This window comes from Manis javanica, chromosome 3 (assembly GCF_040802235.1).
Source record: "Manis javanica isolate MJ-LG chromosome 3, MJ_LKY, whole genome shotgun sequence".
Classification (NCBI taxonomy): Eukaryota; Metazoa; Chordata; class Mammalia; order Pholidota; family Manidae; genus Manis; species Manis javanica.
Genome location: NC_133158.1, coordinates 123,996,166 through 124,014,805, shown reverse-complemented (window position 1 = coordinate 124,014,805; position 18,640 = coordinate 123,996,166). Strand labels below are relative to the sequence as shown.

General features: G+C 37.6%; 1 protein-coding gene across 5 annotated transcripts in view; it reads left to right on the top strand.

Moving 5' to 3' along the window:
• Window positions 1-2,422: 2,422 nt before the first annotated feature.
• The window catches only part of ATP11B (ATPase phospholipid transporting 11B (putative)), a 135,023-nt gene continuing 118,805 nt past the window's right edge, over window positions 2,423-18,640 (top strand). For 4 of the 5 annotated variants that reach the window (XM_073232005.1, XM_073232002.1, XM_073232003.1 and 1 more), the window contains exon 1: window positions 2,423-2,712. In XM_073232005.1, the coding sequence (XP_073088106.1) occupies window positions 2,686-2,712 (27 nt within the window). In that variant the 5' untranslated portion in view covers window positions 2,423-2,685. The remainder of the gene's footprint in view (window positions 2,713-18,640) is intronic. The other variant, XM_073232006.1, reaches the window with a different exon arrangement.

Here is an 18,640-nt window from a genome sequence, read left to right as displayed (position 1 = left end):
CATTTAAATTCAGCTCCTTTCTTCTGAAGACTCCCCAGTTACTACTGCCCACATCAATTTTCTGAAATTGGTGCATATTATCAGTATAGGTCTTCAGGACTTAATCCCATACTGACTTGGATTGTTATTTAACTGATTTCTCTCTGTAGCCTGTCTTTCCAACTGCAAGCTCCACCCAAAAAAAGGCCTCACCTTAAAAGTTGCATTGTGTTTCCAAGTTTTAGGAGGTTGTTAGGCATACATTTGGTGCTCAATACATTTAAGAGATAGCTGTGGAATGAATGAATTGCCCCTGACTCCAAATACACTTTCTTTTACAGCTCCTATCTGCCTTAAGTCTTGTGTACTTCCATGTCAATACTTTTTCAAATCTCTCCAACCACAACCAATAGGAAGAGATTCTTTTTTATATTGTGATCTGATGTACACGTATGTGTGAAATAGAAGATTCACAAAATAATACATATTACTTACACTGTGCAATATATTCTCATGTTTTCTATTCCAGTGTTTAAAATACTGATCATGACATACTAAATTGATTTCATCACCACTGAAGGGTTATAATCTACAGTATAATAATATTCTATTTTATGCTCTTTAATGTAAGGTGCATATTGCTCTTAAAAAATGCATCGTACAAAACACTGTTCTGAGTGCTCAATCTGTGTCTGACCACCTGAGCTACAATTATAATCTTTACACAGTTATCTCGAGAGCACATCTTACCCTATTCCACCATAGCATTTAGAATCAAATCCTCCTCCTCCCAGTTCTACCTTGTGAAATTCAGGACACAGTTAAATGATAATGCACAAACTGTCCTCTAGATTTCTATTTCTAATGGTGTCTTGACAAATTATAGTGGCATATAAATAAAATTTTCTAGGCCTTATTTTAATCAGACCCTTTGCAGATGAATAAAAGTACATTTGGTTGTATTTTTGTTTCTTTATATATCTTAACAACATGAGCTTTGTTGCCTGACCATCCAGAATTTGAGTTCCAGCTTTGCCAAGTTACTTGACCTGAGCAAGTTACTTAACTGAGCTTCCATTTCTGCATCCATTCAATGGGAATAATAATATCAAAGGATTGGTGGGGGTTAAATTAGACCATACAGGGCCTGCTCTATAAATGGTATTAATGTTTCATCACTGTAACAAATAAGTAGATGTATCTCAAACTTCCTTTTCGGGTCATAAAGCAGGGTTTTCATAAGAACAGAAGAATACTTTCTCTCTTTAAATACCTCGCTAATTTTTGTAGTCAGATTATTTATAATACAAAATTCCCCTGCTGGTTTTATAGATCATAAATATCCCTAAGGACAGGTTCTATTTGTGGTGCTGGATCATCATCATATAGTAAGAAATGTCTACTGAAACTAAGACTGTATGTATATAAATACACATGTATATACACATATGTAAATAAAAATATTTATGTATATACATATATATGTATGCAGTAACTTGCCTGGTCATTTAATCTAATTTAGATTTGTCTTTGCTTAAAAAAAGTTTTTTTTTAAACCACAAACTTCTGTGTGTTGAATAGTGAAATGTGCTCTAATCCAGCAAAAATTTTTGCACACAATACACATATATAATAATCAAAATATATATATGCGGCTGCTTTTGAACCAAGTCAAGCCTTGCTCCAGTTGCTTTTATACTCCGTTTACCTCTATCCACACCCTTATCTCACCTAGGTCTCCCTACCTCTAGGTGTTTCTGATTGCAAGAGTTTGGCAGTTAACAATAACAACGATCTTTCATTTACAGTATTCCTCCGCTCACCTGTTTAGTTTAGCACGGCAAGACAGAGTATCTCATCCATTGTCCCAGAAACACTGGTCCAGAGTGGACCGAGTCCAAAGGGAGTTGCAACCTCTTTCAAAATTACTTAAAGGGAGTGATCAAGATTCCCTTATCCCCAGCCCAGTCTTTTGCTAAAGTAAAGGGCTGCGTTGTGTTGAGATGAAGACTGATAATTTAATAGAACTGGAGACTCAAACTGGAGACCTCTGGAGATTAACCTTCCGTCACTGCGTGCGTATGCATGTTATGGGACTGGGGGACCAAAGAAGGCAGAGAGGCAGAGACCGACCTGCAACAGGAGGTATAAACAGGAGTTTACCAGACGGTGCAGGCTCCGGAGGCAGACAAACACATAATCGATTTTGCCCTCTGGCTGAAAAACGCGGGGCCTAGGGTGGGGAGTGGGACGTGCTAGGGTAGAAACCCTGTTCGAGAACCCCGCCCCTCTCCACGGCCGCAGTCGGCCCAGCCCACGTGGGTCATCCAACCCTGGACAGCGGCTTGGCGCGCTGGGCTCCTCGGTCCGCGCAGCCCCTTTCGTCACGTCCGGGGACGGGCCGGGGCGCCGGGGGCGGGCCCGGGTGGGGCCGGGGAGCCGGGGGTGGGGTTGTGCTAGTGCTTTGGGTGACAACGGTCAGTAATGAAGGTGGCTGCGGCGCGGCAGCAGGCTCAGCCACGCCGGGCGGGGGCGGCGCCGAGGCCGCGCCTATAGGACCTCGGGGCCGGTGCGGCAAGATGGGGACCTGGCGCGGGGAGTGAGGTGGCGGCGGCGGCAAGCGCTTCCCTCCTCTGGCTCGTCGGCCTCCACCTGCAGCCCCTCGGCCCCCGCGTCCCGCGGGACCGGGACGGCGACGGCGGGGGCATGTGGCGCTGGGTCCGGCAGCAGCTGGTAGGTGCCTCCGTCCCTCCACTTCTAGGACGTTCGGCCCCGCGCGGTCTCCGGGGCCCGGGCGGCGGGCTAGGCCGCACGGAGGCGGACACGGGGCCCGGAGTCGGCGCAGCCCTGGCGCGCGTCTCGCCTCCGAGCCTGGGCCGCCCCCCGCCAGCGCTCGTTGGTTCCCTCCCGCCTCCTCTCCGCCCCTGGGTGGCTGCGGTCAGAGGCGGAGATCCAGAGCCGGGTCGGCGTCCTGTCTGTGGAAATAGGACGAGGGAACGGAAAGAGACTAGGTCTTAGGAAGAGAAGAGAGGCTTCTATTTCTTGCGTCTAACAATTCGGGACACATTTGAGTGAATGGGAGGGAGAGGACTTGTCCTCAGCCCCCTCGTCGCTGTTCTCTGGTTGGTAATTCGGTGTTGCGTTGATTGTCAAGAAGGAGGGGTACATTATCTGGTCTAACCTTTCTCAGCGAAAGAAATTTTATCTCAGGCCTGGGTGAGGGAAAGAGAATATTCTAACACCCTGTTTAGTTTTGGAAAAGCTAAGTACGAAGTTAGGAGGTACTATGTTTGCCTTCCTACCTTGTCCTCACCCCATCCCACGTGAAACTTAGAATGTGAACCTTACTTGTTTTCATTCTCCTCAAGTCACTTGAACAGGATGGAACCAATGGTTAACTTTTCAGTTTTACTGAAACATCTGGAGAAAAAAGAAATAAAAAAGGGTGACTTAAGAAATATGAAGAGCGCCACTTTTCTCAGAATTAATTCAGAGAGAAAAATCTTTCCTGCCTCCTGGCAGCTACAGCCCAAATACAGCACTAACGCAACGGTGACCATCAGGACAGAAAGGACTCCTGGGTGAAACCTAACCTTATCTCTTTGATAGTTTAATTTCTAAAACGCATTAATGAAATGCTTCTACAGTGCGGTGTTGCCATTTACTAATTCAAAAGGTAGTGAAATAGTGAAACAAACGATTTTTGTGGGACTGTAGAGGTTTTGTATAACTGAAGTATTGATACATCTTTTCCACTGCTCTAGAACAGCAGTGGAAATGTTAATGTTTTAATGTTAAGACTAAGAAGTATGCCGTTTCAGAGCCAGCCTTCTGTTAATTCATTTTGCAGTGGGCATCGTTCTCAAAAAAAAGTCTTTTAAATAAAACTAGAACTGCCTGCCACTCCCGCAAACAAGTGTTGGCGCTCTATTTTTAGCTAATTGTAGAATCAGCTACCCCAGATATATGCCTTATTAAGAAACCAAGCTGATGATGTCATTGTAGTGCCATATTGCTGTAATACTTTAGCTTTGTTGCAGTAAGCCGTAGCTCGGTAACTTGACTTTGGTAGTTAATTATTACAGGTCTGGTCTCATTTGATTTGCCAATGTTTTCGTAGGAAGATCATTTTAAAGTGGTTCTCAGAAAGCTTTTCCTAGTAGTCGAAGACAAAATTCTTAAGTGTTAGATATTTTTGTTAACCTGAGTGAAATCCTGGTTGTATAATCACTCTCATCTTCAAGACAGATAACCTGGTAATGTTTTTTAAAATGGCTTCAAATGAACACAACTGAAAGGAAGGGCAGGAAGTTGTGTGGTTAATTTACAAGACAACTACCTTGGGGTGGTTAACAAGTTGAACAAGTTGCAGTGCATAAAAAATGGTCTCTGACATTTAGTTGTTCACCCACTGTTTTAATTTTAAGTTAGATCCGATCTTACAAATATGTGATCAGACCTGTGCCAATGTAGGACTTTGTATCTCTGATTAAGTTTGTACAGTCACTTAAATTGTACATTAAGGAGAGTGGATACTTTCAGGGTAATGAAAGTATATTTTACTATCCAAGTCATAAACAGCTATTCTAGTTAGTATACCAGGAATTATTCAACTCAAATGCTAGGTTAGGTTATACTTCATTTGCTCAGTGGATTGAGTCACCATGTCTTTTAACAATAGGGTCATTTTTAAAATTCAGATAATAGGAAAGTTCTGAGGAAATTAATAACTAAATCACAAAGACAGACGTTTTGGAGTTTTTAAGCACACTTTATTCATTATACGAATCCTGATTTTCAACTATTTATTTTGTTTTGTCTCCCAAAAAAGTGTGCCATTCTTTTTAGAGAAACAGCTCCTATATCCTAGTAATTTCTCTCTAATTAAAAAACTGACTCCTTATCTCCACCAAGTATTATCACTGCTTGACAGAAAAATCAGGAGATTTTCAGAAGGTTAATGTTTTCCCTTGAAGTAGAGTGAAAAGAAAAGATTGAAATATCCTTTCCTTTTCCTTTTTCCTTTTTCCTTTCTTTCTTTCTTTTTTGACTCACAGTGCTAAAGTTATTTTACACTAAGAAAATTGTAAGAAAATTTTCTCATGTCTTTCTCATACAGTTAGTATTATTCATAGTGTACTCATTTCTAGCAGCATGTTACATGTATTTAACTCATTAGAGATGACAGCATCTTGATTTTAATGGTGGAAATTCCATTAGCTAGTTACTGTATTCTAATATTTATATTTCTATTATAGTCATTAACCACATTAGCTATTGAAATTGAAAATCCCAGTTAATTAAATTAAAAATTAATGTGACTGTTACCTACCATGTTGGACAATTCAGAGAAGAACATTTTCATCGTCAGAGAGAATTCTACTGGACGGCATTGCTTACAGGCTCTTAGATTAAAGTCTTTGTCAGTATATATTTTAGTTGACATGGAACATTTATTTACAGGGCAATGTAATGCAATTTTTTAAGAGCACTTACTGTGTGCATACATTATATAGTGTGTTAAATACTGTGGATACAAATATAGGTCAGTGAGGGCCTTATTCATCTGTATCCTCAGTGTCTCACACAGTTGTTAACAGAGAGAGGTATAGGGTACATGTTTGCTGAATAAATAAATAAGTGAGGAAAGAAAGAACGAATCTGTACTATTGCTTCTGTGTTTAGAGATAAAGTGACAAAACTCAAGATTGACCAATTCAGAAGAAAGCTAAAAAATTATGATGGTTTTACAAAAATACCACTTAATATTGCCACACTAGGATAGTGGTTCTTAAATTGTTCCATAAATGTAGTCCCTTCAGATTTGTATTGGCAATGGTAGTAAGATTATGTTCTGATTTCTAAAAAATAAACTATCTCAGTTTTTTTATATTGGTTACATGTTGAAATAATATTTTGGACACATTGGATAAAGTAAAATATTATAGATAATTTTTGTGCTTCTTTTTTAAAAATGTGGTTCCTAGAAATTCTAAAATTATGTTTGTGGCTCATGTCATATTTCTGTTAGTGCTGCTGTGTAACATTACGAGTGAGCTCATGTTTCTATATCTAAATCTGGATGCCTCACCCATTAGACTAGACCATGAATGTCTTAGGGCAGGGGCCATATTTTGTCTTTATATTCCTTGCACTTGAGATAGCAACTGGCCCATTGTACTTACTCACTCACCAACTGTTGAGTAAGTGAATATCAGATTTATTTCAGCATCAGTTGAGGAAGTACCTGCGTTTTTGCCTTTCTCTTGAGAAGTGAATGAGGAGTAGGAAAGAAACACAGGCCTTTGGTGGTATCATTTTGGTGTGACTGAGTAACTTTTAACTTAGGAATTAATGTTTAAGAACCTAGATCTTTCATCTGTATGTTCAGACATCCATTCTCATATAGCTGGTTTTTCATTTAGTTAGAGGGAGGGTCAACCATTAGAGGAATCCCAATATCCCAGCAACCCTGAAGTAGGGAACTTGCCCTGATCCTCCAAAGAATCTTATGATTGCCATTGTCATTAAATATCCCTTCTGTCTATCCCTGCAGTCTGTTTTCAACAGCAGCCAGAGTGATTGCATTAAAACACAAGTTATGTCTTACAATTCCTGTGTTTAAAACCTTCTAAGGACTTGCCTTCTTGCTCAGGGTAAAAGCCAAGTTTATACTTAAGCTGTATTCCCCTCTTTCCCAAACCACTTCTCATCTCCCCTCACGCTTCATTCACTTTGTTTTATCCACACTGGCTCTCTTGCAGTTTATCAGAAGTGTCCGGTGTCAGGCATACTTCAGTCTCAGGATCTTTGCCCTGGCTGTTACCTCTTGCCTGGAATCTTCTTCCCGTAGTTACCTGCTGGCTCCTTTACTCCCTTCAAGTTTTCATCCAGTTCTTAGGGTGAGGCCTTTTCTGGACATTAAATAAAACTATAACCTTCCCTAATATTTGCCTATCCCCTTTCCCTGCTTTTTATTTCTCTTAACACTTAATCACTAACATACTCTATAATTTACTTATTTGTCTCATTTATCTCAGGAGGTCAGAGATTTTTGTCTATTATGCTTTAGTTCTCCATGTAACAAAAACCCTTTCTCAACTTTGCATCTGCTTTTAGGTAACACCATTTCTTATTTATTTATTCAAACAATTTCTGAACACCTAATCTGAGATAGCATGTTGTTCTGCTATGTACCCAGTGAAGCAACTCCTGCCCTAGCTAGTCTTCTAGGAGTCTGTTCCCTGATGAATTGTTGTCATTTTTTTTCCTATTATAAAAAATGCTGCAGTAACTATTCTTATTTATGTTTACATTGTTTTTTTTAATTGTAATACTTAGAAGTGGAATCGCTAGATCATGGAGTATGCACATTATGACTATTAACTAGATGTTGCCAAATTATCTTCCAAAATGTGAGAGTTCCTCTTCTCCTACGTCTTGGTTAACACTTTGTGCTGTCACACTTGAAAAAATTTACCAATCTAGGGTGTGAATTGTCTCTCATTTTGCTCTAATTTGCATATTCCTGCTTGCTAGTGAGATTGAGGTGTCCTGTATTTGGTTTATATGAATAAATTACCCACTTTTCTACTGGGTAGTGTGTTTATTCCTTCAAATTTCCTCCTGTAGCCTGGATGTTAATTCTTTGTTGCATATATTGTAAATATATTTTTCCACTCTGTGTTTTGTATTTAACTTTGCTGATGGTATCTTTTTTGAAACAAATTTTCAAAATAAATTTACTAGGCAAATGATTTCTGCTTTATGTTGCTTTTTTAGAAATCCCTTTCCTGTACCAGATCATAAAGCAATTTTTCCAATGTTTTCTACAAATTATCTTAAAATTTAGTTTTTCAACATTTGGATCTTTAATGTACCTGGAACTGATTTTTGTGTGTAGAATAAAAAACTAAGGAATTTATTCTTTCCGTATGGAGCAGTGTTTGTCCAAATGCTGTTTATTGAATGAGCCATTTTTTCCTCTCTTCTGTGGTGTTTGCCTTTTCTGACATATACCAGCATTCTTTCCCATTTCTAGGTCTCTTATTAGTCTCTTCCTTCTTTCTTACTCATCTGTTGATCTACTGGTGCATCAGTAATGCACTGTCTTGATTATAGCATTATAGTATTTTTATGATAAGTTTTAATATCTGATAGCTGGGCAGAACCCCCAATCCTTTTTCCTTCTTTTTCAGAACTTCATTGAATCTTTTTATTCTTCCATATGCTATTTATGATGTTTGTCTAATTCCGTGAAAAATCTTTCTATGATTTTGATTGGTATTGCATTGAATTTGTTAAGCTTCTTCTATTCATATTTTTCCCTTTGATGATGTGGAAGCTAAGGATTGTATTTTCATTCTTTCTTCTCTAGCTTTGCCTGTATATTGAGTATCTTTATCTGCCAAAATACAGGGATTTAGAAGTTTTAACTACAATATTTTCTCTCTCACCTTCCACATTAGTATTACATAATAGTTTAGTTTTCCTTTTGTTTCTTTTACTAGCTTTATTGAGATAAAACTCACATACCATACAATTAACCAATTTAAAGTATACAATTCTAATAGTATATTTATGGAGCTCTGCAACCATTATCATACTCTGATTTTTTTTGTTTCATTTTTTTTTTGGTGTCATTAATATACACTTACATGAACAACATTGTGGTTACTAGATTCCCCCCATTATCAAGTCCCCACCACATATGCCATTACAGTCACTGTCCATCAGTGTAGTAAAATGCTATAGAATCACTACTTGTATTCTCTGTGCCATACTGCCTTCCCCAGCCCCACCCCTACATTATGTGTGCTAATTGTAATGCCCCTATTTTCCCTTATCCCTCCCTTCCCACCCATCCTCCCCAGCCCCTTTCCCTTTGGTAACTGTTAGTCCATTCTTGGGTTCTGTGACTCTGCTGCTGTTTTGTTCCTTCAGTTTTTTCTTTGTTCTTATACTCCACAAATGAGTGAAATCATTTGATACTTGTCTTTCTCCGCCTGGCTTATTTCACTAAGCATAATACCCTCTAGCTCCATCCATGTTGTAAATGGTAGGATTTGTTTTCTTCTTATGGCTGAATAATATTCCATTGTGTATATGTACCCCATCTTCTTTACCCATTCATCTACTGATGGACCCTTAGGTTGCTTAAATTTCTTGTCTATTGTAAATAGTGCTGTGATAAACATAGGGATGCATATGTCTTTTTCAAACTGGGCTCCTGCATTCCTAAGAGTGGAATTCCTGGGACAAATGGTATTTATATTTTGAGTTTTTTGAGGAACCTCCATACTGCTTTCCAAAAGGTTGAACTAATTTACATTCCCACCAGCAGTGTAGGAAGGTTACCCTTTCTCCACATCCTCGCCAATAGTTGTTGTTGTTTGTCTTTTGGATGGTGGCCTTCCTAACTGGCGTGAGGTGATATCTCGTTATGGTTTTAATTTTCATTTCTCTGATGATTAGCAATGTGGAGCGTATTTTCATGTGCCTGTTGGCCATCTGAATTTCTTTGGAGAAGTGTCAGTTCAGCTCCTCTGCCCATTTTTTAATTGGGTTATTTGCTTTTTGTTTGTTGAGGTGCATGAGCTTTTTATGTATTTTGGATGTCAACCCCTTATTGGATATATCATTTATGAATATATTCTCCCATACTGTAGGATGCCTTTTTGTTCTACTGATGGGTCCTATGCTGTACAGAAGCTTCTGAGTTTGATCTAGTCCCACTTGTTCATTTTTGCTTTTGTTTCTCTTGCCCATGGAGATAAGTTCAGGAAGAATTGCTCATGTTTATATTCAAGAGTTTTCTCTGTATTTCCTTTAAGAGTTTTATGGTTTCATGGCTTCATTCGGGTCTTTGATCCATTTTGAGTTTACTTTTGTATATGGAGTTAGACAGTAATCCAGTTTCATTCTCTTACATGTAGCTGTCCAGTTTTGCCACACCAGCTGTTGAAGAGACTCTCATTTCCCCTCTGTATATCCATGGATCCTTTATCATATATTAATTGACCATATATGCTTGGGTAAATATCTGGACTCTCTACATTCTGTTCCGCTGCTCAATGGGTCTATCCTTGTGCCAGTACTGAATTGTCTTGATTACTGTGGCTTTGTACTAGATCTTGAAGTTGGGAAGCGAGATTCCCTCTGCTTTATTCTTCCTTCTCAGGATTGCTTTGGCTATTCGGGGTCTTTTGTGGTTCCATATGAATTTTAGAACTATTTGTTCCAGTTTGTTGAAGAATGCTGTTGGTATTTGATAGGGATTGCATTGAATCTGTAGATTGCTTTAGGCCTGATGGCCATTTCAACAATATTAATTCTTCCTACCCAAGAGTATGGGATGAACTCCCATTTATTAGTGTCCTCTTTAATTTCTCTTAAGAGTGTCTTGTAGTTTTCAGGGTATAGGTCTTTCACTTCCTTGGTTATGTTTATTCCTAGGTATTTTATTCTTTTTGATGCAATTGTGAATGGAATTGTTTTCCTGATTTCTCTTTCTGTTAGGTCATTATTAGTGTATAGGAATGCAACAGATTTCTGTGTATTAATTTTGTATCCCGCAACTTTGTTGAATTCAGGTATTAGTTCTGGTAGTTTTGGAGTGGATTCTTTAGGGTTTTTTATGTACAATATCATGTCATCTGCAAACAGTGACAGTTTAACTTCTTCCTTACCAATCTGGAGGCCTTTTATTTCTTTGTGTTGTCTGAGTGCCATGGCGAGGACCTCCAGTACTATGTTGAATAAAAGCAGGGAGAGTGGGCATCCTTGTCTTGTTCCCAGTCTTAGAGGAAAAGCTTTCAGCTTCTCACTGTTAAGTATAATGTTGGCTGTGGGTTTGTCATATATGCCCTTTGTTATGTTGAGGTACTTGCCCTCTATACCCATTTTGCTGAGTGTTTTTTATCATGAATGGATGTTGAATTTTTCAAATGCTTTTTCTGCATCTATGGAGATGATCATATGCTTTTTGTCCTTTTTGTTGATGTGGTAGATGATGTTGATGGATTTTTTAATGTTGTACCATCCTTGCATCCGTGGGATGAATTCCACTTGGTTATGGTGTATGATCCTTTTGCTGTATTTTTTAATTCTGTTTGCTAATATTTTGTTGAGTAGTTTTGTATCTTTGTTCATCAGGGATATTGGCATGTAACTTTCTTGTTTTGTGGTGTCTTTGCCTGGTTTTGGTATTAGAGTGATACTGACTTCATAGAATGAGTTTGGAAGTATAACCTCCTTTTCTATTTTTTGGAAAACTTTAAGGAGAATGGGTCTTATGTCTTCTCTAAATGTCTGATAAAATTCAGCAGTGAATCTATCTGGTTTGGGGATTTTGTTCATGGGTAGGTTTTTGATTATCGATTCAGTTTCATTGCTGGTAATTGGTCTGTTTAGATTTTCTGTTTCTTCCTGGGTCAGCCTTGGAAGGCTGTATTTTTCTAGGAAGTTGTCCATTTCTTCTAGGTTATCCAGTTTGTTAGCAAAAAGATTTTCATAGTATTCTCTAATAATTCTTTGTATTTCTATGGGGTCCGTTGTCATTTCTGATTCTCTTTATGAGTGTAGATTCTCTTTGTTTCTTAGTAAGTCTGGCTAGGGGTTTATCTATTTTGTTTATTTTCTCAAAGAACCAGCTCTCTTGGTTCCATTAATTTTTTCTGTTGTTCTATTCTCAATTTTATTTATTTATTCTCTGATCTTTATTATGTTCCTCCTTCAGCTAACTTTGGGCTTCATTTGTTCTTCTTTTTCCATTTTCAATAATTGTGACTTTAGACTATTCATTTGGGGTTGTTCTTCCTTCTTTAAATAGGCCTGGATTGGTCTATACTTTCCTATTAGAACTACCTTCGCTGTGTCCCGCAGATGTTCGGGCGTCATGCTGTTGTTTTCATTTGTCTCCATATATTGCTTGATGTCTGTTTTAATTTGGTCATTGATCCATTGACTATTTAGGAGCATGTTGTTAAGACTCCATGTGTTTGTGAGCCTTTTTGTACAGTTTATTCCTACTTTTATACCTCTGTGATCTGAGAAGCTGGTTGGCAGAATTTCAGTTTGTTTGAATTGACTGAGGCTCTTTTTGTGGCCTAGTATGTGGTCTATTCTGGAAAATGTTCCATGTGCACTTCAGAAGAATGTGTATCCTGCTGCTTTTGGTTGTTGAGTTCTGTAGATGTCTGTTAGGTCCATTTGTTCTATGTTGTTCAGTGCGTCTGTCTCCTTACTTATTTTCTGTCTTGTTGATCTGTCCTTTGGAGTGAGTGGTGTGTTGAAGTCTCCTAGAATGAATTCATTACATTCTATTTCCCCTTTTAGTTCTGTTAGTTTGTGTTTCACATATGTAGGTGCTCCTGTGTTGGGTGCATAGATATTTATAATGTTTATATCCTCTTGTTGGATTAACCCCTTTATCATATGTAATGGCTTTCTTTGTCTCTTGTGAAATTCTTTGTTTTGAACACTACTTTGTCTGATACAAGTACTGCAACACCTGCTTTTTCTCCCTATTGGTTGTATGAAATACGTTTTTCCATCCCTTCACTTTTAGTCTGTGTATGTCTTTGGGTTTGAAGTGAGTCTATTGTAGGCAGCATATAGTTGGGTCTTGTTTTTTTATCCATTCAGTGACTCTATGACTTTTGATTGGTGCATTCAGACCATTTACATTCAGGGTGATTATCAATAGGTATGTACTTATTGCCACTGCAGGCTTTAGATTAGTGGTTACCAAAGGTTCAAGGGTAACTTCCTTACTATCTAAGAGTGTAACTTAACTCACTTAGTATGCTATTACAAACACAATCTAAAGGTTCTTTTTTTCCCCCTTCCTTTTCTTCTTCCTCCTTTCTGTATATATTAGGTATCATATTCTGTACTTTGTCTATCCCTTTTTCTTATCTCTGGTGACAGCTATTTAACCTTAGGAGTTCTATAGCAGTCCCTCCAAAATAGACTGTAGAGATGGTTTGTGGGAGGTAAATTCTCTCAGCTTTTGCTTATCTGGAAATTGTTTAATCCCTCCTTCAAATTTAAATGATAATCTTTCTGGATAAAGTATTCTTGGTTTGAGGCCCTTCTGCTTCATTGCATTAAATATATCATGCCACTCTCTTCTGGCCTGTAAGGTTTTTCTGCTGAGAAGTCTGATGAAAGCCTGATGGATTTTCCTGATCTTATTTTTCTCTCTGGTTGCTTTTAATAGTCTGTCCTTATTCTTGATCTTTGCCATTTTAATTATTATATGTTTTGATGTTATCTTCCTTGGGTTTCTTGTGTTGGGAGATCTGTGCACCTCCATGACCTGAGAGACTATCTCCTTCCCCAGATGTGGAAGTTTTCAGCAGTTACTTCCTCAAAGACACTTTCTATCATTTCTTTTCTGTCTTCTTCTTCTGGTACCCCTATCATACGAATATCATTCCATTTGGATTAGTCACCCAGTTCTCTCAGTATTCTTTCATTCTTAGAGATCCTTTTTTCTCTCTGTGCATCAGCTTCTTTGTATTCCTCTTTCCTAATTTCTATTTCATTTGTCTCCTCCACCATATCTAACCTGCTTTTAATACCCTCCATTGTGCTCTTCAACGATTGGATCTCCATCCTTAATTCGTTCCTGAGTTCTTGAATGTTTTTCTGTACCTCCATGAGGATGTTAATGATTTTCATTTTGAAATCTCTTTCAGGAAGATTCATGAGGTCGATTTCATTTGAATCTTTCTCAGGTATATTCATAATTTTGCTTTGAGCCAGGTTCCTTTGACTTTTCATAATTTGTCTATGGTGCCCTCTAGTGCCCAGAAGCTCTACTCTCTGGAGTTGCTCAGCCCCTGGAGAAATGTTGGTGATCGCAAGGGAGTGGTGTTGGTGGTTGGGGGGAGGAAAGAGCTGTTTCCTACTTCCTGGCTGCTGTGCCTGTTTCCACTGCTAGAACCAGTGGGCTGAATATACAGGTGTAAGCCACTATGCTTTGTGTTTGTATCTCTGTAGGTGGGGCTTCCCTCTGGCTGGCCTGATGCCATGGCATGGGTTGCCGGTTTACCAGCCTGAGCCAGGTACAGGCTAGCCAGGAGAAGGACACAGCAGACTGCGTATCACAGTGGGGGTCCTTGGAGCTGCATAGCCAGCCAGTGGGATGGAGTGCCTGAAGATCATTTAAGCTCTCAGCCAGCTGGGCAGAGTGTACCTGGACAATTTTGTCTGCCTGTCCTTTCTCCTGAGCAGTAAGCTCTGTGCAATCCTTGCCCCTTTAGCAGCCCTCTCGCTTTTAGAAAGTCTCTCAGACTGCCCACCCAGATCAGCTGGATACGAATCCCTGTTTTCCACAAGGAGGTGGAATCTCCATCTCTCCAGGTATTCTTGGCTTTCCAATCCTACCACATCATCAGAGCACCGTGCAATATATGTTCATGCTCCCAGAGCAGATCTCCAGGGCTATGCATTCAGCATCCCAGGCCTCCACTCCCTCCCTGCTCTGTTTCTCTTCGTCCTGCCAGTGAACCTGAGTGGGGGAAGGGCTTGGGCCCCACCGTATCACAGCTTTGGTACTTTACCCTGTTCCTTGAGGTCTTCTCTTTTCTTCAGGTGTATGTAATCTGGTGCAGCCTTATTTCCTGTTGCTCTTTCAGGATTAGTTGTATTAATTATATTTTTGTATTATATGTGGTTTTAGGAGGAGGTCTCTGTCTCATCTCTCACTCCGCCATCTTTAATCCCTGCCATACTCTGATTTTAGAACATTTTTGTACCCCCTGAGAGACTCCACATTAACTGTCACTCTCCATTCCCCAAAACTTCTAGCACTTAGACAAGTTAATCACTAATCTACTTTCCTTCTCTATAGATTTGCCTACTCTGGACATTTCATATAAATTGCATTGTACAATATGTGGTATTTTTGTGGCTACCTTTTTTCACTTAGCATAATATTTTCAAGGTTCATCATGTTCTAGCATATATTGGTACTTCATTTTTTATTGCCAAATAATATTCCATTGTATGGATAAACCATATTTTGTTTATCCATTCATCAATTAGTAGACATTTAGTTTTTTTCCACCTTTTGGCTTTAGAAATAATGTTGCTTTGACCATTCATGTGCAAGTTTTTGTGTGGTTGTCTTTTTTCATTTCTCTTGGGTTATATACCTAAAGAGTGGGATTACTGTGTTATACGGTAACTCTGTTTTTAACTGTGCAGAGTTACTAAACTGTTTTCCAAAATGGCTGCACTGTTGTACATTCTCATAAGCAATGTTAGGAGCGTTCCAGTATCTTCATATCCTTGCCCACATGTGTTTTTGCCTGTCTTTTGGACTATAGCCATCATAGTGGGAATGAATGGTATCTCGTTGTGGTTTGGATTTGTATTTCCCTAATGACTACTGATTTCAAACATTTTTTCATGCCCTAAATAACTGTTTGTATATCTTTTTTTGAAGAAATGCTTATTCAGATCTTTTTGTCCATTTTAAAAATTTTGAGTTGTAAGAGTTCTTTGTATCTTCAGATACAAGACCCTTATCATATGATTTGCAAATATTCTCTCCCATAATGTGTATTGTAGTTCTAGTTTTTAAACTAAAAAATATCTTCTATCTTTTTAAGAAACTCATTTTGATTTAGTACAACAATTTAGTGATTTCTTTTACTCACCCTCACCATTGTTTCTTGCATATCCCCTCTTCCCTCTGGATTTACTTTTATTCTTGCTGAAATACACCCTTTAGTTATTTCTAAGCAAAGTTTGATGGGTAGTAAACTCTTTTAGTTCTTATGTCTTAAAATGTGTTTATTTCATAGTTACCATTGAATACTAATTTAGGTAGCTACAGAATTCTAGAACAGTTACTTCTGCTCAACATATTAAAGATACTGTTACATCATTTTCCAATATTATTGCTGATGTAAAATATGCTTTTAATCTAATTGTCATTACTTTGTTGGTAATCTTTCACATTGTTCTTAAGATTATCTCTTGTCCTTGATATTTTGCAGTTTTACTGTGCTGTATCCATCATATTTTTCATAATATTTTTTTTCCAGCTCTGTACTTGTTTGTGCTTTCAATCTGAAGGCTCTTGTTTCTACAGTTTAGAAAACTTTTCAGCCATTTTTTTCTTTAAATATTGCTTCTCATCCTTTACTTCTCTTATTCTTATAGAAGTTTTGCTTGATATTAATCTGTCCTCTCAAACAGATGAGCTAAGTGGTGCTCAACTTCATGTTTTCATCTGTGCTTTCAGTATGTGAGTTCCTTAGTTCTAGCTCAGGTTGCTTATTTTCTCACCTGTGTCCAATGTAGAGTTTCTCATGACCTCAGAATTTTTTATGACAGATTTGCATTTCCAGAAGTTATTTTTAGTCCTCTTTTATTTCCATCTGTTCTTGATGCATGTCTTCCTAATTTGTCTCATAATATTTTGTCCCATATATATGGGGCAAAAAAATATATATAATTATATTTATTATTCTGTTATATCTTTGGAGGTTTTATACATATTTAAAGGTATACATCTTTTTCAGCCTCCTTTCAATAGAACCTGACTCCAGGACCCAGGTCTGAAAGGGGTGCAAGTAATCCTTATGGTACCATAGGAGTTGAACTTCAGACTGCCTGTTTCTATACCCAGAGTCCCAAGGACTCAGCCCCCTGATTACAGAAATGATTATCTTATTTTAAGCCTAGCTAAGTTAACTTAACTAAAAGAAAAAAAGATTTTATCCATCTTTGCTTTTGTGACATTATAGGGAAGTGTTCAAAGTATGGACTTTTCCAAGGTCAATAACTAATTAATGTCTGAGGCAGGACTTGAACCCAGAGAATGTTTCCAGGGAATTTATTAGCAGTGTTATTATTAATAGAAGAGAATTAGTTGCAGCAGTTTTCCCTGTATCGCGGTTTCCCAATCCTGCCATCTTAAATCTGCTCTGGGCAGAATGGGTTAGGAGAAGAAATTTCTAGGTACTTTGGAAATGGGTGTGACAGGTTTGTAGAAAATGAAAGAAGTAATTGAGTGTTCCTGTAATTAACTCAGCCATGGCCATTCTGAAGTTGACATATTTTAGGTACCAGAAGAGATTAGGCCTTGTTATAACTTAACTTATCTGTCCTCTTGAAAATATTATGTAATATAAAACACAATACACAATACATTTAGGTTGATTTTGAACAGCTTGCAAAATTTTTGAGTTTTTCAGTTTTTAATTTATTTTTTCATCTTAAACCTTAGGAGCCCAAAAATGATTTTGAAGTTTGAACTTTGTGGTGGTAAAATAGAAGTTGAAAATGCTAAAAAGAGATAAGACAGTTTCCATTTTTATAGTCTTTTTATTAAAAAGTGTAGTTATGTATAGTTTCTGTTTTAATAACTTTTATTACATCTCTAATGAAATTATGCCATACTTTTAACTCTTCAATCAGAAAAATGTATTTGGTAATTTCTAGGAAATAAAGTCATGTATTTTCACTTAAAATTTTATTCATTCTGTATATACTTATTTCACTTTTTGTGCCTGTTAAGAGGCTTTATTTTTTTTAATGAAATTTTATTCAGAGCAGGGGCCATGAATTCTTTCTCATTTTGATATTTGCATACCACCAATCGTATTACCCAGCCAATAGTCAATGCTCATACTATTCATAAATGGAATTTTAAAAAATTAAATTATAGTATAATTTAACAACAAATGATCATACCAAGAGCATACCAAGTGGCTTGACATTTCAGAATGGTCAAATATTTTTACTTAAATCTGGTACAGTACCTATCATAGTGTCAAGCAAATTTTTCTCAATAAATAGTTACATATTGGTGTTCTAAAATTTTGCTTTGAAAGGTCCTTTGCAATGAATGCAATTGGAAGACAAACCTCAAGTAGTCAGTTCATGTCTTAATCAGGTTACCTAGGAAACTATTTTTTCACTCTTTCATCTCCTGAACTGCAACAGGAATACAGATACTCTTGTCTCAGCTCTCCACTATACTCTTTCATATACAAGTTCTGAAAACTCTAAGATGTGAGGGTGTACTTGATTCTTTACTGTTGAAAGAAAGGGAAGTAGTTCTCTAACTTTGTCTTTTCCTGTTGAAATTTGTATGTTGTAAGGGAACTGATCTCTAGCTTACATATGCAAGAGACCCTTAGACATTATGGCTCCAACTCTGTGTGACACTAAAGATTTAGTCCTTGCCTGCCAATGTTGATCAACTTTTTTTCCAGCATATATTTGCAGAATTAAAAAAAAAAACTTAGGAATTTATTATGAGACAATGAAAGTCAAAATTCTTAAATAGTCAGAGATGCTTTTCATAATTATAGTGTGCTTGACCATGGATTTTCAAATGATAATGTTTTCTGTAGACTGAGATGAATTTTTTCTTAGGATAATAGGTATGTATTTTATTTTACATGTTTCTTTGGGGTTCATTGTTTTTTTCTCTTTTTTTTATATTTTATTTTTTATTTTGTTATTTTGTTATCATTAATCTACAATTACATGAAGAACATTATGTTTACTAGGCTCTCCCCTACACCAAGTCCCCCCAACAAACCCCATTAGAGTCACTGTCCATCAGCATAGTAAGATGTTGTAGAATCACTACTTGTCTTCTCTGTGTTGCACAGCCCTCCCCTTTCCCCGA